This window comes from Sus scrofa, chromosome 14 (assembly GCF_000003025.6).
Source record: "Sus scrofa isolate TJ Tabasco breed Duroc chromosome 14, Sscrofa11.1, whole genome shotgun sequence".
Taxonomy (NCBI): domain Eukaryota; kingdom Metazoa; phylum Chordata; class Mammalia; order Artiodactyla; family Suidae; genus Sus; species Sus scrofa.
Genome location: NC_010456.5, coordinates 100,927,214 through 100,954,781, shown reverse-complemented (window position 1 = coordinate 100,954,781; position 27,568 = coordinate 100,927,214). Strand labels below are relative to the sequence as shown.

The following is a 27,568-nucleotide window of genomic DNA, read 5'->3' as shown; positions in this document are numbered from 1 at the left end:
TCCAAAACAATACGGTTTTAATTAAATACTTTTACCTATTTCAAATTTCCACACATAAGGGGGAACCACCTTCCACCAATGGTAGCTCTTTAGCTAAGTTCTGAGATTTGCTTTGGCTTATAACAATCTTCACTTTACAGCTATATACATATAAATAGCATTTATTAAGAATTCACATTTGGAATTTCCCATTGTGGAGCAGCAGAAACAAATCCGACTAGTATCCATGAGGATTCAGGTTTGATTCCTGGCCTCACTCTGTGGGTTGGGGATCCAGTGTTGCCTTGAGCTGTGGTGTAGGTCGAAGACACGGCTCGGATCTCGCATTGCTGTGGCTGTGGTGTAGGCTGACAGCTGTAGCTCCAATTCAATCCCTTGCTTGGGAACTTCCATATGCTGTGGGCGCAGCCCTATAAAGCAAAAAAAAAAAAAAAAAAAAAAAAAAGTCACATTTTAATACAAACTTTCAAAAGTGTTCAAACGTTAAAGTATAGAAGTGATAGTGGGGAGAGGGGCTTGTCTGTCTAAGAAGCTGCAGGAAATAACAAGAGCAATTCCTAAAACCTGACAGGTTTCACTTTTGCTGTGTATAAGCTGCCTCTGCAACAAGAAAACACTGGGAGTTACTGAACATCTTTTGGGGGGCACGGGGCCAAATAAGAATCTGTCTCATCAGCTTGGGTGGTAGACCTGGATTTACAATTTGCCACAAAGCTATCTAGGACTCTCTAAGACTAATTAAGAGCAGGCTGTTAGGCTTTCCAAACCAAGCTAGCTGTTTCTAAGAGCAGCTTCTTAGGCAGTCTTTCCAGATCTGGGGGCGGGGCACAGGCTGTCAAAGTGCACATCAAGGAGAAAACGGAGACGTCGCCATGCTCTAGTAATTCTTCCCAATCAAAATGTTTGGATCCCTAAGAGGTGGATTATCTTGATCCAGTAAAGTGTCAAACAAATACCTAACATTCAAGCATTATAACTGAGTCTGCATTTTCTATGTGATTTCAAAATTGAAATATTTCACAACAAAATGCTGGGAAATCTGTGCAAAGATCTTTGAGGTAGAACCTTATTAAACTCTGCATTCAGATGTCTATGCAAACTTTCACCAACAATGCTAGGGAGGTTGTTTAGAGGCAGTGATTGTGACATTGCAGCAAAAAAGTCGCAGGGACTGATTCACTGAATGCAGTCAGCCAGGGGCTAGGTACTTGAATTTACTGCATTAGTTACCTTCACACAGAATCATATGTGAGATATCGAGCATGATCTCAGTCTTCTGTCCTTCACATATACTCTTAGATGCTCACTGAACACGTCATCGTATTCACTCTTAACCGTGTCCGTCTTCCCAATTAGATTTTAAGCATCCTTGAAGGAGTCAGAATCATGGGATGTTCAAAGCCTGTAAATATATTATCCCTGCAAATCTAATTAATAAAAAAAGAAAACACATCCAGTAAAAAAAACCAAGCGATGTTTACAGCCAGCAGCTGCTAAGAACGTAATTCGAGCATTAATCTTTCTGTTTAGTATGTTCTCAGAACTGAGTTAGTTGTTTTTCACTCTAGGTCAAGCTTTCATTCTCATTCTGGGAGTTTGCATTTTCTTGTTCACTAGTAACATCCTTCTGGACGATATCATTAATTTTATCTGCAAGAGCAGAAAGTTTGGCTTTTCTGAGACCTTGAATCAAAGTGCAATAGGCGTCTTTCTTCCCATGGTAGAGATACCAATTACGGAGCAGCTGGACTTTCTGTTCAGCTGTATCTTTGGGATTGTCATGCATGATCTCGTCTATTTTGGTTTCTTCGATACCATTCTTCCGAACGAAATCTTTAACTTCAGTTATTTTCATCTGTTCAGCAATACGGGTGATATATTTACCCAAGTCAACGTCTGAAAAATGGAGAACAATCTCTGAAAATTTGTTCTGCTCAACAAAAGACCCCCTACTGAAAACCATGTTTATTTCTCCTCTTATTGTACTTAAGAATGTCGGTAAGTCCCAGAGATCTAAAGAGCTGATCAGGGAAAAACCAGAACAGAAACAACCTTGAGTGCCAATTCCAGGTCCACCTGTGGCCCCAAGTCATTTGCTCTGTGACCTGGGCAAGATACATACTCCCTGTGTCTTCTTTTCTCATCTCTAAGGTTAGAGGGCTGGAAAAGAACACCTCTAACATCCCTTAGGGATCTGATGATTCATGACCCACAAATCTAAAAGGCAGGTAAAGAGTTTATGACCATCTTATTGCCGAGTCACAGGTCAAAGAACAGCACTGAATAGAATCATGATGGTTGTTACAGAACTAGGATACACCAATGACAGAGTCCACAATTCACATTAGCCTCTGTGTTGATTTTGGCCTGAGTTCTGTCATACACCTAACTGCTCATGAAGGAAAATGTTCTTAAGCCTCAGAATACAGGGTCTTACTGATTTGTTTTTAGCTATGAGCATTACTTACACATTTAAACAAACCATGGAATAAACCCTGAGGGTGAGCAGGAAGAATTCTAGTCTCAAGGAATAGCAAGACTCCACAATAGGTCACTGAAATTAACAACCCTGTTACTCCTAAGGAAGCCATCTCTATGAAATAAAATGATCAAAGCCTTACCTTTTATCATTGGCACCTCTTCCTGGGGAGAAAAAAATGGAGCAAATAAGGGAAAGAGAAATACATTTAGACTATTCTAAATGTAATCTTCTAAGTCTTCCTTACTACTGAAGTATAGTTACCTGAGATACAAAGGTAGCTAGACCAAGTGACTTTCACCATTCAAATTTTTATTCTGAAAGTTTCCAGCCTCACCAGAAATTAAGAAATATTGGCCTATTTTTTTACATGGACAAGGAACCTAAGAAATTCAGGAAATGTGCTGAAATTATTCTTTATATTGACTCATGAAAATAAACACAGTAAGCCTAATCATTCTAAAACTTTCCTTACTGAAACCATTCAAATTTTTTTTGTCTTTTCTAGGGCTGCATCCTCGGCATATGGAGGTTCCCAGGCTAAGAGTCTAAGCAGAGCAGTAGCCGCCGGCTTACACCACAGCCACAGCAAAACGGGATCCAAGCTGCATCTGCGACCTACACCACAGCTCATGGCAATGCCGGATCCTTAACCCACTGAGCAAGGCCAAGGATCGAACCCGCAACCTCATGGTTCCTAGTTGGACTCGTTAACCACTGAGCCACGATGGGAACTCCTATTCAAATTTTTGACACAATAAAATAGTTTTATGTTGAAATTATTTTCCATCATATTGATTTCTTTTCTTTCTTTTTTTGTCTTTTTAGGGCGTACCTTCAGCATATGCAAGTTCCCAGGCTAGGGGTGGAATCAGAGCTGCAGCTGCTGGCCTGCACCATAGCTCACAGCAACGCCAGATCCTTAACCCATTGAGAAAGGCCAGGGATTACTGAACCCACATCCTTATGAATACTAGTCGGATTCTTAACCCACTGAGCCACAACTGGATCTCCTTAATTCATTTTTGATGCCCCTCTGGCCCATGCACACACAAACACAATAAATGTTCGATTTTTTTAAAGGTAGCAAGTAAAAAATTGAATTACTACTTTCCCTATTTTTTTTTAAGAAAGCCGATGCACATTTTGACACTTACAACATTTGAGGTGATAGGTTTCTGGTAACCATTCTCTTTTCTTCTGCACCGTCTTTTCACCTCTGAAAGATCCAAGAAATTTCTATCAGACTCAGGTCTCAGCCTTGTGGGAAGCATATGAGAACATACACTCAGACTAAGAGAAGTGTGAGAGGAAAGGAGAAATTCATTTATTGAAATTCAAAGTGACCCAGCACCATAAGAGGCAGATTTATCCTGATTTTGAAAATTTGATCCCACCAGGTCAAGTGGTCTTGAGATATGCCATTTTTGCCATTTTATTTTATTTTCCATTTTTTAAAGTTTTATTGAAGTAGATTTACAACATTGTGTTAATTGCTGCTACACAACAAAGTGATTTAGTTATATATATATACACATGTTACATCTTAAAGGAGCCATCTAATTACCACACATTAGCCTAGACTGGAGCTGTCTTTTGACATTGTATGGTCGTCACCACTCCCTCTTGTAGGCTTGGAGCTGGGTGGCATGTCTCCAGCAGGGCACAGACGCCATAGGCTATGGAAAGTCAACATCAGTTTGCCATGGAGTGGCATTTAAAGCCCAGAAACTCAGGTACACACTCTCCCAAATAATTCAAATATGTGCATTACCAAAAGCAGGTTCGGGCTGAAAGAAGAGCCCGGCTTCTCACCACTCTAAAGTCAATAAAGAGGAGTTCCTGTCGTGGCTCAGCAGGTAACGAACCTGAACCCACCTAGTATCCATGAATATGCGGGTTCCATCCCTGGCCTTGCTCAGTGGGTTAAGGGCTTGGCATTGCCGTGAGCTGTGATGTAGGTCACAGTCGAGGCTCAGATCCTGCTTTAGCTGTGGCTATGGCATTGGCCAGCGGTTTCAGCTCCAATTGGACTCCTAGCCTGGGAACCTCCATATGCTGTGGTTGCGGCCCTAAAAAAAGACTAAATAAATAAATAAATAAAGAGGCAACGCTGGTGGAAAGGAAAGTTGGCTTTATTTTGGAAGCCAACAACCAGGCGAGGGGAGGGGAGTTGGCCTTCAGACAGGAGTCCAGACTGGTCTCCTTCCTGGGTTGCTTTAAAGGAAGCAAACTTTCCACCAGCGTTGCCTCTTTATTGGCTTCAGAGCGGTGAGCAGCTGGACCTCACTTTGGTAATATATACACTCAATGAGCATATGCCTTGAAGACAGTAGGAGGTAAAAGAAAGAAGTCTCTGTCTTCAAGCACAATTAAAGTGGTGAAACACTGAGTACGTATATTTTAGCTCAACAACCTCTAAAGGCAAGGGCACCTCTTTATCTTCAGCTGCCCTAGAGAAACAGTGACTTGTTCCAACAGAAAAGGAAAAATTGGATGCCTCAATGTTTTTGAGAGTTGGCTCCACCTTGTATTGTAAGACTGCTCTAAAGGGATTTTTCTAGAGTAATTATAATTACACCCAATTTTGACTTACCTGCTACCTTTACTAAGGAATGCTTACATAAAATGTATTGCCACAGTATTTTAAGGTAGAGAAATGATCAAAAGGCATGGAATCTGGACAAGGGAGAGGAGGCACAGAGAGGCAGGAATTTATCCAAGAGTCCCCTGAAAAGCCTTTCTCAGTAACGCCCTGGTTTCATGAGTTCTCTTTATGCAAGGGATGATCTCAATGTAGAGTGAAGGACTACTTCTGATTCTTGGCCAACTCGGCTGCTGCCTGAGTGAAACTATCCTTGTTCCTGGGGAGGATGGGGTTACCCCATCAGTGCCCCAGAATGGCTGCTCAAAAACAATAGGTGAGAGATAACATCATTGGGTCTTATCAACTCTTAGGGGTGCACTCAGAGGCAGGAATTTAATGTTGTAACAGAGCTGCCTACCTGGGGGGAACTTCCTTATAAGCAAGGGACAGAGGGGGATTCTCGTGAACAACCACTTCCCAAGTTACTTCAATCTGCAGTTTGAACAAAGTTAAGAACTTACCCCTGTATACCAGTGCAGGTACGGGAATGAGGATCAGGAGGGCCCATAACCAGTGTAGGTTAGATCTGGATCCTGCAGATTGGAACACTGGACACAGTATAGGAAAGTAAGAAATCTTTAAGATTAAAACAATCTTTAAGATTAAAAATCAGAAGGGACTGGCCTTTCTGCACATTCTACAGTAGGACTGGGAGAAAGACTATAATCATAAAAAGAAATAATGACCTTCTCTGCATTTGGTGTTGCTGGTTGGTGTGCAATTCTCAATGACTCCATGTTCACACCTAGTAAAAAATACAGAGAAAATTTAAAAGGCCTGGTGGACTGATTGCTTGGTCATTTTCTTTTCTTTTCTTTTTGCCTTTTTTCCCCATTTTTTTGAAGTTTTACTGAAGTATAGTTGATTTATAATATTGTGATAATATCGGCTGTACAACAAAATGATTCAGTTATATATGCACACATATCCATTCTCTTTCAGATTCTTTTCCCACTGATTCCTTGACCATTTTCAACAATACACTATAAATCCAGGGCTATTTTATTCATTTCTGCATCTCTGGCAAATATGTTCCCTCAAATATTTCTACATGAGCATCTACAGTGGTGCAAATTAATAACATAATTTGGATGTTTAGATGAAAAATATCAAAAAAAAACCTCTGATTTAAAATAACTTGAGGTAGAGGAAGGTATTAAAATAACATGTAAGAGGGAGTTCCTGTCGTGGCTCAGTGGTAGCGAACCTGACTAATGTCCATGAGGTGGCAGGTTCGATCCCTGGCCTCATTCAGTGGGTTAAGGATCTGGCATTGTCATGAGCTGTGCTGTAGGTCACAGACTTGGTTCAGATTTCAAGCTGCTGTGGCTGTGTTTTAGGCCTGCAGCTACAGCTCCAATTTGACCCCAGCCTGGGATCTTCCACATGTTGCCAGTGCAGCCCTAAAAAGACAAAATAAATAAATAAATAAAATAACATATGAGAAGATGATGAAATAGATACAATAAACTTTAAATCAGTAATAAATTGTGCTCTTAAAAGCATAAATTGCCAAAAGCAATTGCAAAACAGTCCCACAGAGCAGTAAAATGGCCAGATAATAGTCACTGCTCAGGATGCTACTTAGGGAGTCTACCCAGCTGGCCCTTAAATGTTTCCCCTTTTAGCATCAGGTGGTGAGTAGGACACTCAAAAGGCCCCTGAAGGATTTTCTTCAGACACCTAAACACTGACCACTTGTCTGCATTATAGCTTGGCTTTGCCCATTCTCTAACTAGTGAGCTTGGGCAAGTCACTTAACCACCATGAGCTTTCCAATAACAAGGAGACAATAGCACCTGCCTCAAAGGGTTATTGTGAGAAGAAAATTAAATTGAAATTATGAAGTATTTAGAATTATCATCATCATCATCATCATCATCATCATCATTATTTTACTATGTAAATTCCTCCCCACCCCACCCCAAGTCCCTGCTTCTGCAATCTTCACGATGGTACTCTCAGACACTTGGGGCTAGAAGGGGGAGGCTAGGTTAATTGCACATAATTTAAATTTTCTAGTAAATAAGGGACATAAGGTATCATGTCCCTACTTTTCAAGTTTACTAGGTGAACCCTTAAAAATTTCCTAAGATAAATTACAAGTTTAAGGAGAAGCACAAGCATATAATCCCTCAAATTTATTAGTTATACGAAACAGCATCTTACAAAGCAAAAGCTATTTTTGCAACACCTATTTCCCAGTTTGTTCTTCAAAGAAATGAGGCCAATAGGACAAATGAATATTATTTGCATTCTATGAGTGAGGAAACCGAAATTCAGAGATGTTACATGATCTGCTCAAAAATCACTCAATTAATCAGAAGAAAAGTGAAATGTACACTCAAGTGTTCTGACTTTGGGTCAAAACCAAGCTCTTTAGCATGAAAGACAGGCCCTTCATGATCTGGCCTTGGTTCCTTCCCAGTCTTTCCTACACTCCGGGCAGGTCCTCTGGTGCCAGAGCTTTCTCTTTTCTCTTTGCAGCTGCTGTTCTCCTGTCTGACATGTCCTTCCCATCCATGTACACCTGGTGAGGCTTTTTCTTTGCTTCAAGACTTAAGCCATGTAGGAAGTTCCTTTGTGGTGCAGTGGGTTAAGGATCTAGCATTGCTGCAGCAACTGCAGTGCAGGTTCAATCCCTGGCCCAGGAACTTCCATGTGCCGTGGGTGCAGCCAAAAAAAAAAAAAGAAGACTTAAGCCATGTGTCTTATCTTTCACTCTCTCCCCAGGCAGAGCTGAAAGGTTTCCCTATATAATCTGTCACACCCTGAGCACAAGTCTCTAGTTGCCACCAAGAGACTGTCTGTGTTGCAGACACAATAACCATTGCTCTTCTTAACGCTCTCTGCCTCTAGCCTTAGACCTTCGATGCCAGGCACATGTCTGCTCATATTGTTGGCTTGAGCAGCCAGCACAGTATCAAGCACATGGGAAGTGTTCAATAAATGTTTGGCGATTAGATGTTTGGGTGAAGAAATGGTTATCTAATTGCTCAGAGGCAATGCCAGACTAGAACCCAAATTCTTGACTCCTAGCCAGCATTGCCTCCCCTTAGGAAATCATTATCTCTCAAGATATGCCTAGTGATTTAATCAAAGAAAGACTAAAACTTACGTGGTGCAAGGGTTACAGTGTTCACATTGAGAAGTGTGACAGAAAAAGTTTGGTTTACATCTGCACTTGGTATTCTGGGTCCGGGTACAGTTTTTTTCCACTTCTAGGCCTAGAAAACCAATTTGCAGACTATTAATTAGAGCAGGTAATTTGTGCATGGACGATGAAAAGGATGGACAGGAGCTGCATGGATTTTTGAGATCCAGTGCTTATATCTGTAGTCACACCCTCATGCTCTTAATAACACAGCTGGCATTTAAATGCAAAATAGGCAACCCCAGGTTGAAAGGGTTGAAATCTCTTAGCAGAGTTTTAAGTTGACAGACGATCCAGCAACCCAGACAACCCCACCTGTGCTTAAATGGCTCTCCTGTTCTAGCCTAGAGCCGGGCTACTCAAAGTAAGGCTTATAGACCAGCAACATGGACCAGGAGCTTGTTAGAAATGCAGAATGTCAGGCCCTCCTCCAGACCTAGGCAATCAGATCAAGGCCCAAACCCTCACTTAGAGGTGCTGATTTAATTGCTCTAAATGCTTGGCATTTTTCATAGCTTCCTATGTGATTCTGATGTACAGCCAGGATCGAGAAACGTTGCTTTAGAGCCTGAATAGGGACAAGAAAAGCTTTATGTTCAAAGAGTTCTTGATGTCTAACAAAACTGTTATATTTCTATTAAATATATATAATAATTTAGATATATAATATATAATGCACATTCTATATTGTATTATTTATATTAAAATATAACTGTTCCCTATATTTTAATCTGAACCCACAGGATAGACTGGAATATCCCTAAAAACTCAGGTACCCAGCTGGAATTATTGGGTCAAACCAGATCCCCCCAGAAGGGAAAACAACCCACCCAGCTCTCGGGTTTCTCTGTCTTTGTATCTGCAGCTTCAGAGCTCTTTCTGGCCAAGAACATGAGCCATTATGCAAGCATAAATCAAGGCAGGAAGACAAAAGCCCCTGCAGTTTTGATTGGAGCTGATGAACCCTGTTCACCAAGTTTCCATTTAGTCATTCTCCTACATCCGGGAGAATTGCCTAGATTTGACTCATAAATGTCTAGATCAGTGATGCGCTCAGTACCTGGTCATGCTGCCCCCCAACCAGTCCCATCCTGCCCTTCCTATAGGCCATTGTAGTGCCAGAATAGGTCCCAATTTCAGACAGTTTATAAACTGGTGCTGCATGCAGTACCACGATTGATCCCTTTTGACTGTTTTCAAGACACTTACCGTGTTCTCCATCACAAACTCTACATCTTCTACATTTAGAAGAATGATGGTTCTTGTCTGTGTAATCCTCCCCTTCAGAGCAAGGCACACACTGTGGTGCACCACCAGGGCTTGTGCAGTCAGCATGTTTCCGTTTGCCTGCCCAAGAAAAGAAAAGGAGCAAACATTTGTATGCAAGGTGGGTCTGCAAAAGCATGAGAAGTATGCAGAGATGATAATAAAACACCACTAACACAGATGTGGAGGGGCTAAGCTAGTGAAATAAAAATATGGGAGGAGGAGGTTGCTGTAAAAATCATGTCAAGAGACAGAATTTCTCCCAAAACAAAAGCTAAAGGAGTCACCGAGGAATATGCCTACAGAAATAGGATGACTAACGATAGGTGCATGTAAAAAAGAGATTAGGATGACCAAAGGCGCTGGCAGAGATGCCCTTACCAACATTTTGGGGAGGAGAGAAAGTTGGTAGATAGGGGTTCTACTGGCCACTGAAATTAATCAATTCTCCTTGCTCTGACTTCTCCTCTTAATTTCCAAAGTTCACAAATCCTGACAAGGATGGCATTGCATAAGGAAAAGAACAGTTGAAGTTCTAAAGACTTTGGTCAAATCCTTAATAGCAATAACATCTTTAACAAAGAGCCTAATCTCGCGAAGCCTAAATTTCTTCATGCAAGTGATGGAGATAATAATACTTCTGCATGGCTAAGTCAGAACTAGATAGGATCCTCCTAGTAAAGTGCTTGCAGTTCCCTTTTCTCCCCCCTTTCTTTCTATTCCTTTGCCATTAAGGGACAGAGTACATGTTCAGGTGCAAGCATGAACCTATTTCTAACAAAATTTATTATAAGGTTTGCTAGCTTAACATGCACAATTTTAAATCATATTTGCATTTGCTTTCATTTACTTTAAAAGTAAAATGAGTCATTAGATTGCTATCAGTAAGCATTATGCAACAATGCCTTCTGGAAAATTCATTTAAGAAGTGTTTATTAAATACCAATTGTGCGTCAGACACTTTTGAGGATGTGGAGGTACTGCAGGAAATAAGACAAAGCCTCAATCTACAAAGACTTCACATTCTCAAAGGAAAAGCAGGAAATGCACAAATAAATACAAGATGCCAAGTGGTGATAAGTGCAATGGGTAAAGCTAGATTAGGTAAGGGAACATATCTCTATCCAAAGAGATAGAAAATACAAAAGAGGATTCAAAGAGAAAAGCATGACTAGTGACTCTGCTATAACTAATTAAAAAGAAGATGCAAAGTCTAATATGCCCCTCTTGCAGGTACAGCAAAAATAATTTATGCTATTTCTTCCAGGTATGTGAGAGACAGCATTTTTTTTTTTTCTTTTTGTTTTTGGCTGAGCCCAAGGCATGCAGAATCAAGTACAAGCCACAGTGATGACGATGCCGGATCCTTAATTGCTAGGCCACTGGGGAACACCTTTTTTTTTTTTTTTTTCCAGGGCCACAGGTTTGGCATATGGATGTTCCTGGGGTCAAATCGGAGCTACAGCTGCCAGCCTACAAAACAGCTGCAGAAAAGCAGGATCCAAGTTGCATCCGAGACCTACACCACAGCTCACGGCAAAGCCAGATCCTTAACCCACAGAGGGAGGCCAGGGCTCGAACTTGCACCTCATGGATACTAGTCAGGTTCATTTCCACTGAGCCACAATGGGAACTCCTTTTTTTGCCTTTTCAAAGCAAATTCATTATAACATTTCAGACAATTACTTTACATGACTTCAGAGAATAGTCTCATTGCAGATTCCATGACAAAAACAAAAACAGATTAATAGATTAGTATACAGAGAAGGTGAAAGAAGGAACATTGGACATCAATATTAAATTTGAAAAGAGAATTCCTCAGTAAGAGTAAATCCTTGCCATTCATAAGAAATATGTTACAAAACCATCACAAATACTAGGTTTCACTGACTCTTTTCCACCCAAAAGAAGGCAGGTAAATAGACGTGAATCCATCAGATCCATAATAATTCTTGTAACAGTAACAATAAAAGATAAGACTAACATTTATTGAGCCAAGCCCTCTGCTAAACACTATTGACATTTTTCTATTCCCGTTCACAGCAATCATAAAGGTCAGAACTATTTTTTTTTTTTTTGGCTTTTTTTTAGGGCCACACCTTCCGTCATGATCCAAGTCACGTCTGTGACCTACACCATACCCCACAGCAATGCCAAGGCCCTAACCCACTGAGCAAGGCCAGGGATTGAACCCAAAACCTCATGGTTCCTAGTCAGATTCATCTCTGCTGCACCACAATGGGAACTCCCAGAACTATTATCATTTCTACTTTATAGTTAAAGAACCAGACTCAATGAGATCAAGTAATTTTCCCAAGGACATGAAGCTTGTTGGTAATTAGCTTTAGGACCAACCATCCTCATTTGCCCAGGATGTGGGACTTTTAGTGCTAAAATTGGGGAAGTCTCAGGCAAACCAAAATCAGTTGGTCATTCCATAAATGTCAGATGGAGAATTTGCAACCAAGTCTGATGCCAGAACTTGAGTTAATAGACACTATTCAATATCTGCCTGGTAAAGATTTCAGCTACCATGTTACAAACTAAGATAAAACTTTGGAAGTGGTTCGTTCCAAAGCATCATCAAATTTACATTCTGAGACTGGAAGCTCCTTGAAGTCGGGCTCTGTCCTGCTTCTATTCCTTCATCTCACAGTCCCAACAGCTCCTCTGCTGCGCTGGAGAATATGTGTCCCAGAGCGTGATCCTTCACTTGCTTTGCCTTCTCCTTTTGAACAAGGTCCCACAACCCGCTCTGAAGTCACAGCGTCCCCGTTTGCATTCCTGGGATTGCTCTACTGGGGAATTATTTACTTTGTATGCCCATCTGGGTGCCAAAACCCTAACTGCCGATGTATGCAGGTCAACCCGTTACATTGCCTTTTCCTTTTCTCTAATTTAGGACTTTGTAAAAGACCATCTCCGATTGTCACCCAATATTGATTTTTCCCTTCTCCCATAGGAATATGCAAAACATACTATCTTTATTTTAATTTGCATTTTAGGTTTTAAGAATATGAGTAAAGGTCACAATTCATTGGACAAATAGGTGGTGCTTAGCAAGTTACTAAAAAAAAAAAAACAAAAACAAAAAAAAACAAAAAACAAAAAAAACCCAAAACCAAAACCAAAAAAAGCCAGGAAACTATTCTTTATTCCTGTTTGGGGAAGAGTAAATGCAAATAGGCTTAAGTATAAACAAGTTGGATTATGAGAGATTTTTCATAAGGGTTATCAAAACCTGCAAAGGAGGTGAAGAGACTAGTAGAATCTTCTTATAAACAGGGCCATGCCTGTTTAGCAGCTCGAGTGCTGGAAACCTGGAAAGCCAAACATGAAACCTATGACCATCCTTTAGGGTTCTAGTAATGAATCGCATATGCCCATGTGCTATTTTCCTTTATCTTCCTGTCTCCCTTCACAATGAACATACATCTGTATACAATAGAATCAACACTACTCCACGCTGGAAAAATACAGCCTGCACAACTGCATTTGACTTAGTTTCTAATGTGCTAGTGTTTGAAGGATTTTCAATCTGAAATTGGTTTGCCTTTCATAATACTGATTGTTAAAAATTGTCGGTTTTTGTCCATTGCTTTTCTAGTTCACCTAGTTATTCCGCTGTAAAATGCAGATAGATTTTGCAGGCTTCAGTGCTAGGACGAACAGCTTTCTTAGAGACTTTCTGATTGAAGGAAAGTACTGAGACACTTTTTTTTTTTTTTTTTTGCTTTAATTTAGGGCTGTACCCGCAGCATATGGAGATTCCCAGGCTAGGGGTCGATTCAGAGCTATAGCTGCCAGCCTATGCCAGAGCCACAGCAATGCCAGATCTGAGCTGCATCTGCAACCTATACCACAGCTCATGGCAACGCCAGATCCTTAACCCATTGAGCAAAGCCAGGGATCGAACCCACAACCTCTTGGTCCTAGACAGATTTGTTTTCACTGCACCTTGATGGGAACTCTGAGACACAGCTCTTAAGAATGGAAGTCTCTTGTTTTCAGAGCCCCACAATTATTAGGTATATTCTAACCGGTTCTGATGTGGTAAGTTTTAATATCCACAAATGAGTCTTCTTTTGCTAATAAAAATGGAGCTCAATGGATAAACCCTCTCATTGCTGAGGTACATGTCATTCATAACTTATATCTACTCATATTTGTATCAAACCAGTGTGATAGAGAAAAATAATGGTCTTGGAAAAATAATGTTATATTTTTTTCTTCCCAGTCATGCCATAATGCAGGAGAACCAAATGCTCTAAAAATATCCTCTTCATTATTACTACATGCTACGCCTCACCCTGATTTTAATTCTAATTGCTGGGTTTTCTGTATAACCTACCAGGAGGGCATGGCTGACAGCAGAATTGACCCTCACGATGCTGGCCTTCCGGGCACTCAGACTCCCTTTTAGTAATATTCAGTTTCACCATCTCAGAATCGGGGTCAGTCACTTGGGCATCATCACCTTTAGACAGTGGTCCAGCGATACAGGTAAATACCTGTAAAAGAAAAGCATGAAGAGAATTTTACTGACTTCCGATCTAAGCAACTAAATACACAGGTGTTAAGCTACCCACATGGCCGTCTTTCCCTTGCTGTGCACAGGCAAAATCAATATGGGCTCCATCTTTCCGCTGTATCATCTGCAAAAAAAAGGAGCAGATCAATTGCAGGACAGTCCAGACCACCCAGGAAATAGCATCAGGGATGGCAGGAGCCATAGCTCCTGGCCTCGAAAGTGAACATGGCTCCCACTTCTCAGCCTTATGACTGGAGGGAAAGTCACTTAAATTTCCCAAGTTTCTGCTTTGTTGTCTAAGAAGCAGAAATAGGAGTTCCTGCTGTGGCACAATGGGATCAGTGGCATCTCTGCAGCACCAGGACACAGGTTCCATCCCTGGCCTGGCACAGTGGGTTAAAGGACCCAGCGTTGCTGCAGCTGCAGTGTAGGTCACAACTGTGGCTCAGATCTGATCCCTGACTTGGGAACTCCATATGCCAAAAAAGAAAAAAAAAGTGGAAATAATTCTCTTCTTCATAGGTTTGCTGTGATAATTAAATAAATAATGTGCTTGGAGTTCCTGTCGTGGTGGAGCAGAAACGAATCCGACTAGGAACCATGAGGTTGAGGGTTCGATTCTTGGCCTCACTCAGTGGGTTAAGGATCCGGTGTTGCCATGAGCTGTGGTGTAGGTCGCAGACACGGCTTGGATCTGGCGTTGCTGTGGCTGTGGTGCAGGCCTGCAACTGTAGCTCCGATTAAACCCGTAGTCTGAGAATCTCCATATGCCGTGGGTGTGCCCCTAAAAAGACAAAATAATAATAATAATAATAATAATAATAATAATAATAATAATGTGTTTAAAGCACTTAGCACAATTCCTGACACAAAGTAAATAGGTGCCCAGTAAATAGTATTACTATTATTTATTATTAGTCATTGTTATTTTTGTAAAGTTCCAGCGGGGAACAACATAGCAGAGCAGGAAAAAAACACAAAATTTCAAAACGATGATGGTATGAATCCCAGCTCTGCTACCAACACCGATTTTAGGCAAGTTACATACCTCACCGATCCTCAATTTCCTGGCCTGCAAGTGACAGGAGTACTTTCTATCTTGCAGGGTTATTGAGAATAAAAAGTGATAACTTCTCCTGGTACTTAGCGTATAGCATGTTCTGTTTCTTCCCTTTTTATATGCAGCCACAGAATCTACAGTTTCAATAAAATCCTTCCTGGTTATCCAACCATACAACACATTCAACAGGATTTTCTTCACTTCTACTCAGGAAAAATGAACTTCTCCTAACAGAGGACCGACCTTTAATCTATTATTGGTTCCTTTTTTCTGAAGACAAAACCCCACAGGTCTAAGTGACATTGTGTCAAATTTATCTTAGTTGTAGACTTGAGCTCCTTTGAAAAATGAGCCCCCTCCCCCATGTATGGAAGCATTTGAGGGTAGCGTCTGCTTGATCCCTTTCTCAGGTTTCCTAAGCGTGTATTGTTTGTCTCTCTAAACACAAATTCAAGGAGTTCCTATTGTGACTCAGTAGGCTAAGGTTAAGAGCCTGACATAGTTTCTGTGAGGATATGGGTTTGATCCCCGGCCTCACTCAGTGGGTCAAGGATCCAGCATTGCTGCAAGCTGCAGCATAGTTTGCAGATGCAGCTTAGATGTGGATCCGATGTTTACTGTGGGTGTGGGTAGGACTACAGCTGCAGTGTTGATTTGACCCCAGTCCGGGAAACTTCCATGTGCCATAGGAGTGGCTGTAAAAAGAAAAACAAAAATTACAAAAATTTAAACACAAATTCAAATAATCTTTCATCTTATGGGGAATATGTAAATTCATCACCAAGCATCTAGAAATTTTAAACTATCAGTTCTGAGGGTCTGTGTCTCAAGGTCATTTTTCAAAGTTTTCATGGCATATATTGTATTTTCTATTTTTTGGTATAGTAATAATAACACTGCCATCTTCTGGGTCAAGAGAACTAACTATTCTACGTGTATAAATTATTGCCACAGGAGTCCCCACCTCTTCTCTTTTAGCCCTTTCCCCTTTGTCACAAAAGCCTGCAATTCCTTTAAGTCACAAGGTACCATGGGACCTCCAAGGAAGAAGGGATGAAGGAAATGTGGTTGCCATGTTTTCCTCCTGAGATGGATGCGTTTAAAGATGCATTTCTAATATCGAGACTCCAGGAGGAAAAAGGATACCAAAACATCGAGAAAATACCTAACTTGTCCAGGGTCGCTCATGAGTACAAGTAGGAAACTAGCACTTGTCTAAGTCTCCTGACTCCTATTATGGTGTTTTTTTTTCTTTTCACCCAAGAGACAGGGGAACTCACCATAAAAGAGAGCTGACGTTTTATACATGAACTATTCTATGTAAAGGAGAACTGGAACTGGTACACAGATCAGAGGAATTAAGCCTACATGTGCTATCTTCACTATCCAGCCACTGCCTCTTTAACCCAACAGACACGTCTTAAGCACCTACTCTGTGTCTGGTTCTGTGAATACAGAGACGACTAATGTTGATTACAATCGAAAATGAATGTTAAGTTTCCAAAAGAAGATTTGCACAAGGGTGTGCTATTTGTAATGTGTTAATCATTTGGGGATTTTTTTTTTTTAACGTTACATTTGCATGACTCTTAAAAACACATTGGGATCTACAATCTTTTTCTTTTTCCTTTTTATTTATTTATTTTCTTTTTTAGGGCCACACCTGTGCCATATGGATATTCCCAGGCTAAGGAGTGGAATCGGAGCTATAGCTGTCAGCCTACACCACAGTTCATGGCAATGCCAGATCCCTGACCCACTGAGCAAGGCTGGGGATCGAACCTGCATCCTCATGGATACTGGTTGGATACATTTCTGCTGCGCCACAACCAGAACTCCATCTGTGATCCTTTTCTATAGCATAACAAGCAACTTTGAACAAAAGATAGTTATTAGTACCAATTTCTCTTTTCAGGATGATAGTTCCCCCACTTATTTTCTCTACAGAAAGTCATCTTGTCATTTTGCTTGTCCCCCTTCTAGATCAGAGAATCAATAGCTGATGAATAGTAACTGAATCAGACATGTTAGGAAGGAATAATGTGATTGAAATCCCACAAAAGTGTTCACTGCTAAGATGGGAAGGGCTTTCAAATAAAAGTCATTCACCTTTCAGGATCTTTATGCCATAATTTGTTCTATTTGACAGTCAGGGATTGAATATACTAACCATGTAACATTCCAGACATCGCCAGCACATGAAGCTTCTCAAGCAAATGTAGACAAATCTCTCCATAGCCAGAGGAAATCAGTAAGTCCTGTTTACTCCAGGCAATGGGAAACCAAACCAAAGCAAGCTGAGAAGGAACAATTCCTTTCTATCCTCAGCTGCCTCTGCTACTGTGAAGAGGGAGTTAACAGTGAAATATTACTTGCTTTTCTTTTTCTATTATGGTTTTTCACCAAAAGGTGAAGAAAAGGACACAGATTCAAACTCAAAGAGATTTTTTTGATCCGAAATTGGACTAGCCAAAATTGACAAGTTGAAGGCGCTCCAAGTTGATACCCAATAGTATGTGAGTGTGTGTGTGTGTGTGTGTGTGTGTGTGTGTGTGTGTGTGTATGTATCCTCTATGGCTACTGGGCCCATCCTCCTCGGTATGGTAATTTCATCCAATATTCATGCGACAATATTACAAGCAGGTCTATAATTCCTGATTTAAATGATCAAGCGCTCAGGGGAGCAGTCCATTTCATATTTATGGATTGTTATATTAGTGCTATTTCTAACAAAACTGTGCATATACTCAATCTTCTGGAGCTGTCTAGAAGAAATGTATCTTTTAATTCATTGTGTTTTAGTTTTGATGTTTATGGACTGGAAATCAAAACCCACTGTCCAAAATACATTCAGAATTTGAGAAATATGAAGTAGAACCGTGAAGGACACAAATATTACTGGCCAGAGAGCAGATATGATCACACTTGCTTCACAGAGTTGAATTTCTGGAAACATTTCCTACTTAGTCCAGCACCAAAGAACTATGTTGATTGAAAAAAAAAAAGAACTATGTTGAGAGAAGTCTGAAGAGCATGATATGATGGAAGCAAGGCTCCATACATCTTGTATTTTTTAAAGTTGTATTTTTTGCATTAGCTCAAGTTTGCAGTATGCAAAGATTTGACACAAACTCTCCAGGCAGAAACCGGGGTGTTTTTGACGGTGACAAGGCAGGAAACCCATGAAGAACTAAATGATTAGAATGCTCAAGAAATTTTTTTTTTTTCAAAAAAGCTGAAAAGGCCAAAAAATAAATTCTGAAAAGTGAATTAAACTAAGGCAAATGATAACCAAATGGGAGAAAAAAGAAATGAAATTAATTTAAAATCTCCATCATAACAAAGATGAAAAAGTCAGAGAGACTTCAATTTTATATTGGGAATAATAATAGCTAATACATCAATCAATTATTTAAATAATAAACACTTTGTTGAGTTCCTACTATGTGCCAGACAGATATTTGGGAACAGAGCAATAAACAGATAAAAACTCAGCTCTCACAGAGTTTATATGTAAATGAAGTATATTATCAGGATTTGCCAAAGAAATAGCATCAGTAGTGTGTGTGCGTGCGTGCGTGCGTGCGTGCGTGTGTGTGTGTGTGTGTGTGTGTGAAAAGAGAGATTGACTGATTTTAAAGAACTGATTCACACAAATGTAAAGGCTTGGCAAGTCCAGAATGTGCTGCTAGGGTAGGCCAGTGTGCTGGGGAGTCAGAACAGGGCTGCAGCTCAAGTTCAAAGGCAGTCTGGAGGCAGAATTTCATCTTCCTTAGAGGATCTCAGCCTTTGTTCTACTGAAGCCTTCAGCTGGCTGAGGCTCACTCACATTAGAAGGGTATCTAATTTACCCAAATCCTACCAATTAATACAATGAACCTTCAGAGCATATGCATGTTGAAGGTGAAGGGTATCTGGCAGGAACTTTCTGAAAAGCAGAAGTCAGTCCTAAGCCCTCTAAGTCTGGGAAAGTTCTAGCCAGACTGACCAGGCCGGGGTTCTAGCTGGCAGGGAAGGTGAAACTTCCCAGTCCTGCTCTGCAGCCTGAGAAGGCAGTGAATTTAGATTCCCTTCCTCAATGTGGGCACTGAGTTTCTGAAAACAGCCATGATAGCCACTGTGGGTGTAGTCTCTTGCAGGGGTGGGGATTTACAATGCACAAATAGTTAGGAACCGGAAGTTTTCCTATCCTATGATCGATCTTTGCCTTTGTTCACTCTGAAACTCTTAGAAAAAGGACAACATAAGAGTTGGTCTTTTGTATGGGATGATGAAAAACTGACAGAACAGCTGGATTTTCATTACTTATCTGCATCTGTGATGAATCACTTTTTACAGCCACTCCAGTCACTACACAGAAGACATGAAGCAGGAATGGCCAGGCCCAGAAATTGATGACCGACCCCCAGGCACAAGCTCTCCATATGTTCCCAGGAATCATAAACCCCCAAGACCTAATGTGGCAGTTACAAATCAAGTAACATCACAGTGACTGAATTAAAAAAAATTACTGGAAGAAACTGAGACTCCCATTAGGATTACTGCAAAGAAGCAGTGAGGCAACTGACCCTCAGAGATGAGCTAGGATTTGAAAAGGAAGTTAAAAAAAAAAAATCACATTTTTTTTTCTGTGCTTAGTAAAGTTCAAAGCACACAGGAAAAGAATTTTAAAAAGCAGATCTGAAAAAAAAAAAAAAAAAGGCGTTTGGCGGTGAAAAAATGGCAGCCCTTGAAACAGCAAGAATAAGCAGGCAGATGCCTAGAACGATTGGTAAGATGTTTCAATACTGAGCACAGACTTCAGACTGACTCTGCACATCCAAGCTGATTCAAGGTCTCCAGTAACAGTGGTGAAGAGTTTGAGAGATGACCCAACCCAAGCGCCGTAGGGGAAGCTATGCCCCAGACTGGTGCTGTAACTGGCCACGCAGCCAGCTCAGGAGATTCAGACTCTCATGGGCTGAACCACGTCTCCCTTACTTCCAAATTCCTATGTCGAAGTCCTCACCTCAGGTACCCCAGAATGTCACAGGGTCTTTAAAGAGGAAATTACTTAAAATGAGGTCCTTGGATGGGCCCTAATACAATATGACTGGTGTTCTTATAAGAAGAGAAAATCTGGACACAAATAAAGGAGAGAGGATGTGAAGACCCAGGAAGAAGGCCGTTTACAAGCCAAGGAAAGAGGCGTGGAGCAGACAGTTACCTCAGGGTCCTTGAAAGTAACCAAACTTGCCAGCATCCTGTTCTAGCCTCCAGAACTGACAGAAAACAAATTTCCGTTGTTGAAGCCACCCAGTTTGTGGTGCTTTCTTACAGCACCACAAGAAACCAATACAGGTCCAAACCGCTACCTCTTGATTCCTTCAGATTCCAGATCTGAGGTGCATACACACTTGGGAAACCCTTGTAGCTGAGCACAACGGTTTCCCCTCTTGAACTGTCACTGAGCTAAAGAGACAAGAGATTGCAAATGCTCTTCAGAACTGCTATCTTCAGGGGCCAACAGGAAACTGGACTTATTTCCAGTCTTACAGGGCCCACCATGGGATTGATATTTCCCTGTCCCCTACTGCCTAGGATACAACTGGGGCAACACACTAGTTCTTTTTAGACTTTTGACTACTTATCAACACTTTAGGGGAAAGAAATTCTAGAAAGACACAGTTGACCATTTCTGACTATATAATGTGTCTCTAATATATTTGTGCAAAAAGTAAGGAAATAATGGAGTTCTCTGGTGGTCTAGAAGTTAAGGATCTGGCCTTGTCACTGCTGTGACACAGGTTTGTCCCCTGGTTCTGGGAACTTCTATATGCCACAGGCACAGGCAAAAAAAAAAAAAAAAAAAAAAGGTAAGGAAATAGTGATGACATTTTGTAGTAGGTATGTTTTTGAAAAACTGAAATAAAAATAAAATTTTCTACATGAAAGAGATAAGTGAAGTTTCCAGTCATTCTTTTTTTCTGCTCCCAAAATGTATAAATAAAAATACACATGGGAGTTCCTTTAGTGGCTCAGTGGTTAACTAACCTGACTAAGATCCATAAGGATGTGGGTTCGATCCCTGCCTTCACTCAGTGGGTTAAGGTGTTGTGGTGTGAGCTGTGGTGTATGTTGCAGATGCGGCTTGGATCCCCAATTGCTGTGGCTATGGTATAGGCCAGCAGCTGTAGTTCCAATCTGACCCCAGCCTGGGAACTTCCATGTGTCGAGGGTGTGACCCTAAAAAGCTCCCCCCACAAAAAATACACATGGTAGGAATTCTGATCATGGCTCAGTGATTTAAGGAGCTAATGTAGTCTCTGAGAGGATGAAGGTTCAATTCCCAGCATCACTTAGTGGGTTAAGGATCCATCATTACCAGAAGCCATGGCATAGGCAGTGGATACAGTTTGGATCTGCTGTGGCTGTGGCACAGGCCTTAGCTGTAGCTCCAGTTCGACCCCTGGCCCAGGAACTTCCATATGCCACAGGTGCAGGTATAAAACAAACAAACAAACAAAAACACAAGGGTAATCTTATTTCAGTAACATCTTCTTTCTTTCTTAAGGCCAGTTCCTGGGAAGACCAGGAGAGATATTTGAGGCAGTGGGAGTAAGTGAATGAATCAAGACCCGTGACTGAAGGAAGCCATAAATAAAATAAAATGAGGAGCCCCAGAGAATTTCATCTGGGAATAGATTTTGAGTTTAGTAATAGAGTTCAAAAAATGGATATACATACTACCATATAGAAAATAGGCAACCAACAAGGACCTACTGTAGACCCCAGGGAATCATACTCAATATTTTGTCATAATCTATAATGGAAAAGAATCTGAAAAGTATATAGATACACTGATTCATTTCGCTGTATACCTGAAGTTAACACACAATGTAAATCAATTATACTTCAATTTTTAAAAAGGAAAGAAAAAAGAAAAATAGTTTTCAAAGCCCTGAAAGACATCAGAATCATGTCATGATGTATTAAAAATAAAAAATGTGTAGGTCCCACGCAGACCTAAAGAGTAGGATCTGTCGGAATGGGGAACGCCTCATAATTATCTCCCACAAGTACCCCTATTATTTGGATGCTCCCCCCAGCTGAAGACCAACTGGGCTGCAAGAAGCAAAATATGACCTTAGCCGGTGATGACACTTACATGTGAGAAGGTAAGAGTGTTAAAGATGAACAGCAAATGTGTTCTGCACTTGCCAATCATATTTTGACTTTTCATGGAAAAAGAATGACCCTTCCGAAAATAAACCTGAAAAGAAGAGATGTCATCTTCGGTAGAGGAGATGGGTAGTGGGAGGTCTACCAAGTCCTAAACCCAAGTTCCAGAGTTCTTAAATCCTAGAGGGGCCACAGGGGTAACACAGGAGTAAAGCATCCAGGTAGAACAGACAACAAAGTGTGGGAGGGGCTTGTCAAAGTGGAGAGAGCCACGTGGACCACAGGGAGGGCAGCCATTGGAACCAGAGTGGGGGTCGGGGCATGTGGGCCCAGATCTCCCACTTTTCAAGAGAAACCAAAATCCTCCAACCTCTAGGTGGTGGCAACTAATATTAAAAATACATACCTTCATACATACATACTACATGAGTCAATTCCATGCAGAGCAGACAAAACATAGTCTAGGGCAGTGCAAGCCTAATTTTTGAAACCAAGCCTAACTGCATACAGACATTCATGTCAAAGAAATCTACTAGGAACAAGGATCCTCTTATGAAGATGGCTAAAAACCAAAGCTCAATCCTGGGCAAGGGGCAAGAGCCTTACAACACATGTTCTGAGTTTATTCTCTCTCTCTCTCTCTCTCTCTCTCAAGCTGTCTCTCTCACTCTTTTTTCCAAGATCTCTGACCTCAGAAATCAAAAGTATTGACGTTCCTCACATCCCATGTTTTTATTGCCTCCCAGAACACAGAGGGGACTAAATCCATAATGTCTCATCACTTGACTATAGAACAGTCTGATGCTAATGGCTCTGAAGCAAAGTTTATTCTAATTTTCCAAGTTTATTTCAATTCACAGCTTACCCAAACTTATGTACAATAGGTTTGCTTGCTGTGCTGGGCTGAGTACATTTGCTGATTGAATCTACAGTCAGATTTGCTAATTTACAAGACTGACCTTACTCAAAATGTATAATTTCTTACAATTTGGGGGCATGTGTCCAGTATAGCAATGGCTGCTACTTCTAAGGGCACAGAGGTGGAGGATGGCTTGGTTGCACAAAAGCTCACTTCAAATCAAGAAGGGAGTTGTGATCAAAGGGGAAGATGAGCTCATTTCTTTCTGAGGAAGGTGAAGTTAACAGTCTTACAATGATCAGCTTTCTAATTTGGGCCTTACTATACATACCCTCACTTCAAAGAACATAAAAGTAGGCAAGATCATCTGAATTATTTGTTCCTGTCAAAGACCAAATAGAAGAAACTTAATTGGTATCAGGAGTCCAACTACATAAAAAGCTAAGAATATTTGATTTTGTTTATTTATTCATTTTACTTCTTTCATTTTCAAACAAGGGTCCTCCAGAAAATGAAAAGGACTCATTAGATAGTTAAATGCTGCTTCTCCACTGTCGTGAATAGACACACACACACAAACACACACGCACAGCGAAAGTAATACAATACTATCCATTACGGTACTTATAATGGTTCTACAAATAATTCTTTGGCAATAAGCTATATATATTATTATCTTTATATTATTATTTTTCATCACAAGTAAATAAGTCTCTGGTACCTATTACAAAACATGTGCTCATTTAAGGGACTTTTGGAACCTAAGGTAATTTGCCAAAAGGCAAGTAAGTCACTGGGGGTTTTCAAGTGGGGGATTTCCTTATTCAGGTTTTTGATCATCTCTTAGAATATGATTATTCTGTTCTTGGCAGTTGTGGTATAGTGATCTGGCTTCCCTACAGCATGAGAGCAGCCTTCCAGAGACTCCTTTGAAGGATTGACACTGACGTGATTAAGAACTATTTAGAAATAAATTACTCGTCTAGTATCCCAAAGACACTTAGAAACAACACCCAAATCCCAGTCCTCTTTGCGTCTATTTCATCCTTTTCCTTCTCTAAACTCAGCGCAAGAGTAGAAACGTGTTCTAACCTAAACCCTAATTTGCCACTAAGGGTGGTAATTGTATCATGGAGATGGGTAATAGAAGATTTTTCTTTTATCTAATTGTTCTAGTTGTGGGGGACTGAGGGTTTCCTTATATCGGTTTCATTTTTGCATCCCAATCTTAACATTATTTATAAATTCGTGTCTTTCCATTCTGCTTGTTCATGTTCTCAATTATATTTCATAGGTTTATTTTATTCATAAGAATTTTCAAGTCTTTTATGATATAAGGAAAACCTCTTAACCACAAGAATAAACAGAAACACACTGGAGCCTATTTCATGTTACTTAGGCTGGGTTAAGGAAAATGATTAAACTATAAATAAACAACTGTTTTTTATTTTCTCCCTCAAACGCTTCTGTATGATTACTTATCAATACACTGGTTTCTTTGTCAACTTCCCTCTTCTCTCCCTCTGCCATAATTTTGACAACTGCTCTAAGAAATAAAGACGACAATGGCCATCTAGTAATCACCTAACCATAGACCAAAATGTTACAGCAGAAAACCTATCAGGACTAAATGCAGGGCAGCTATTTCCCACACACATTTCTAAAGTAAATTTGACTCTTTTTCTGTGTCCTCTAGACATTTGTGAATTGTTTTGGGAGTTCAAATGCACTTATTATAGGTGCCATGGAAATGACACCCAGAAACTAGGGGAGGGAAAACTAATTCCAAGAAGGAAAGAAAAAGAAGCAAAGAGGGGAAGCATGAGATATGTACTGACTACAGATCACACCAGAGACAACAGAACTAGAGAACATATGGAAAAGAAAAAATAGGCAGCTCCCGCCCATCTACTTCCAGCTGGTTGACACGATTAAGCCAAACTTGCTTCTGCATTCCATGCAATTAGCACTCCCACCCCCATTTTATTTATTATTGTGACTAGTAAGTAAGTACTACTAAGTATAAAGTCATAAAAACAAGCATTTTCTGGAGACACAAAAGATGACATAATGGATGGTGTGGAAACTTCTTTAAGAACAGAGAGTTGGGCTAGCAGTGGGTGTAAGACAGGATTCTGTGTAAATTTAAAAGAGTCATATTAGAAAAGAAAAATGCAGGATATGTTACAAAATGATAAACAATGACAATCTAGGTGATAAGGATATGTCAGATTTTTTTTTTACACATCTGTATTGATATATTTTATTCAATAAATCTTCATGTCTTAGACCATATATCATATATTATACTATTAATTTATATTTAATACACAATATTATAGGTATTATAATAATATGCATATATAAACACATGTACATATATATATGCATATGTGTCTGTATACACGTGTGTGCATTCTTTTAGAAAAGCACTTTCCTTGGTGCTTTTTTTTTTGGTCTTTTTTTTTGCTATTTCTTGGGCCGCTCCCGAGGCATATGGAGTTTCCCAGGCTAGGGGTCGAATCAGAGCTGTAGCTGCCAGCCTATGCCAGAGCCACAGCAACGCGGGATCCGAGCCGCATCTGCGACCTACACTACAGCTCACGGTAACGCCGGATCGTTAACCCACTGAGCAAGGGCAGGGAGCGAACCCGCAACCTCATGGTTCCTAGTCGGATTCGTTAACCACTGCGCCACGACGGGAACTCCTCCTTGGTGCTTTAAACTTGCCCATCTGGTAAAGATGTTATAAGTATAAAAGTTAAGCATAGCTCTGGGCGTTGATACCTTTGCTATGCTTACCAGCATTGTTGTCCCAAGACCTAAGAGAGATTTTCAAAACAACTAACACTGCAATAAGGCCACGGTTAATGATAAAGAGAAGAGTGTGGTCTGAGGTTGCATAAATGGTTTCTCAATTTTGAATCTTAAATTTTCTTGGAGGAAATTTCTAAAGGAGCCCAAATATGGTACATAATTTCTGAAAAATTCAGGGAGAATTCTTTTGTTTTTCTCCCCAATCTAAGATGGTTCCGGACATCACTGATTTTTCCTTTCAATTCTTGGTGTAATCTGGACATCAGGTGCAATCAACAAATGCCCAGGCTTTGGAATTGGGCCTAAATTAAATTCCAGCTCTGCCACTTACTGGTTGCACTCGGTCGAATTACCTAAGCTTTCTGCACCCCGTTTCGCCATCTGTAAAATGAATGTGAGGACATCTTCCTTACCTTGCAGCCGCTGCTGAGAATTGACTGTGATCACGTTTATAAACACTTCTATCACAGTGCCTGGCACTTTGGTGGGGCCAGCAAAATAAGAAGGCATTGCCTTTCAGAGAATTTGGAACTCAAATGAAACCAAACGTCTTTAATTAGCGACCATCAAGGTGGCATTTCCGAGGCAGGGACTCAAAAAGAGGTGGCTGCTGCTTAGGCTTCTAGGCCAAGTACCGGCTCCAGGCTCGCCACCCTGCGCAGGCGCGGTGGCAGTGGGTACCACCGCTTGAGCAGTGGGGGCAAGGTTCCTTCCCTCCCCGAGTTCAGCAAACTAAAGTGAAGAACAGGACGTTAAAAAATAAATAAATAAATAAAGGCCAAACCTAAGGTCGTGACTTACGATCGGTAGGAGAGGGATTCCCGGAAGGGAAACAGTTTCTTTTTCTGTGTCGTGATAAGAAGGTAAACAAACCTCTTGAGGCGCATTCAGCCCCAAGATAACCTTTTCAAGAAAGAAACAGTGACGTCCAAAGCCTCGGGTTTAACCATTGCCTCGGGACTGATTTACTCCCTAAATTTGTGACACGTTCAGAAAACGTGTCTTCAGAGAGCTCATATTCTCACCGTCCCACAGCTCACACATACACCCGCGCAGAGGAGGACCTTTGTGGTGACATGTAAGGACTTGTCCAGACGATCCCCTCCTCTCTCGGGTAGGGCTCTCCCTCTGGCGACCCCCAAACATCCCAAGTCCCCGCCTGCCCCCGGCTCCCACCTCTCTCCGCGCCGCGAACAGGGCCCCCTGGGGCCGCGCGGTGCTGTTTTGCCTGCCGCGCAGGATCGCCGCTTCTCCTCCAACCCCAGGAAAGACGCGTTCCCCGGTTTCCTGAGACCTCGCCCTCAAGGAAAGTCCTAGCAGCCCTGAAAAGCCAGACTGCCAAACACCAGCCAAGCCCGGACGCCCACGCGCATCCCCTTAAGGTCATCGGAGCGCGTCCTGCGCGCTCCTCTAAGCGCCAACCTCTTGACCCAGCGGGGAGAGGCCCCCGCTAGGCAGGAGAGGACTTACCAGTGACAGGAGAACCCAGATCCCGGACATGGCTGTGGAGCCTCTCCAACTGCTAGCAGAGCAGGTCACACACCCCGTGAGAAGTGACAGTCCCGCCCTGCCCCTCCCCGCGCTCCAGCCAGCT

The 27,568-nt window shown here is 41.1% G+C and overlaps 1 protein-coding gene across 2 annotated transcripts; it reads right to left on the bottom strand.

Annotated features, from left to right (window-relative positions):
* On the bottom strand, positions 1–27,477 carry FAS (Fas cell surface death receptor). Of its 2 annotated transcripts, none has more exon segments than NM_213839.1 (9): positions 1–1,896; positions 2,622–2,643; positions 3,637–3,698; positions 5,588–5,674; positions 5,813–5,871; positions 8,245–8,353; positions 9,490–9,627; positions 13,898–14,057; positions 27,445–27,477. In NM_213839.1, coding segments are annotated over 9 exon segments (999 nt in total). In that variant the 5' UTR covers positions 27,475–27,477; the 3' UTR covers positions 1–1,564.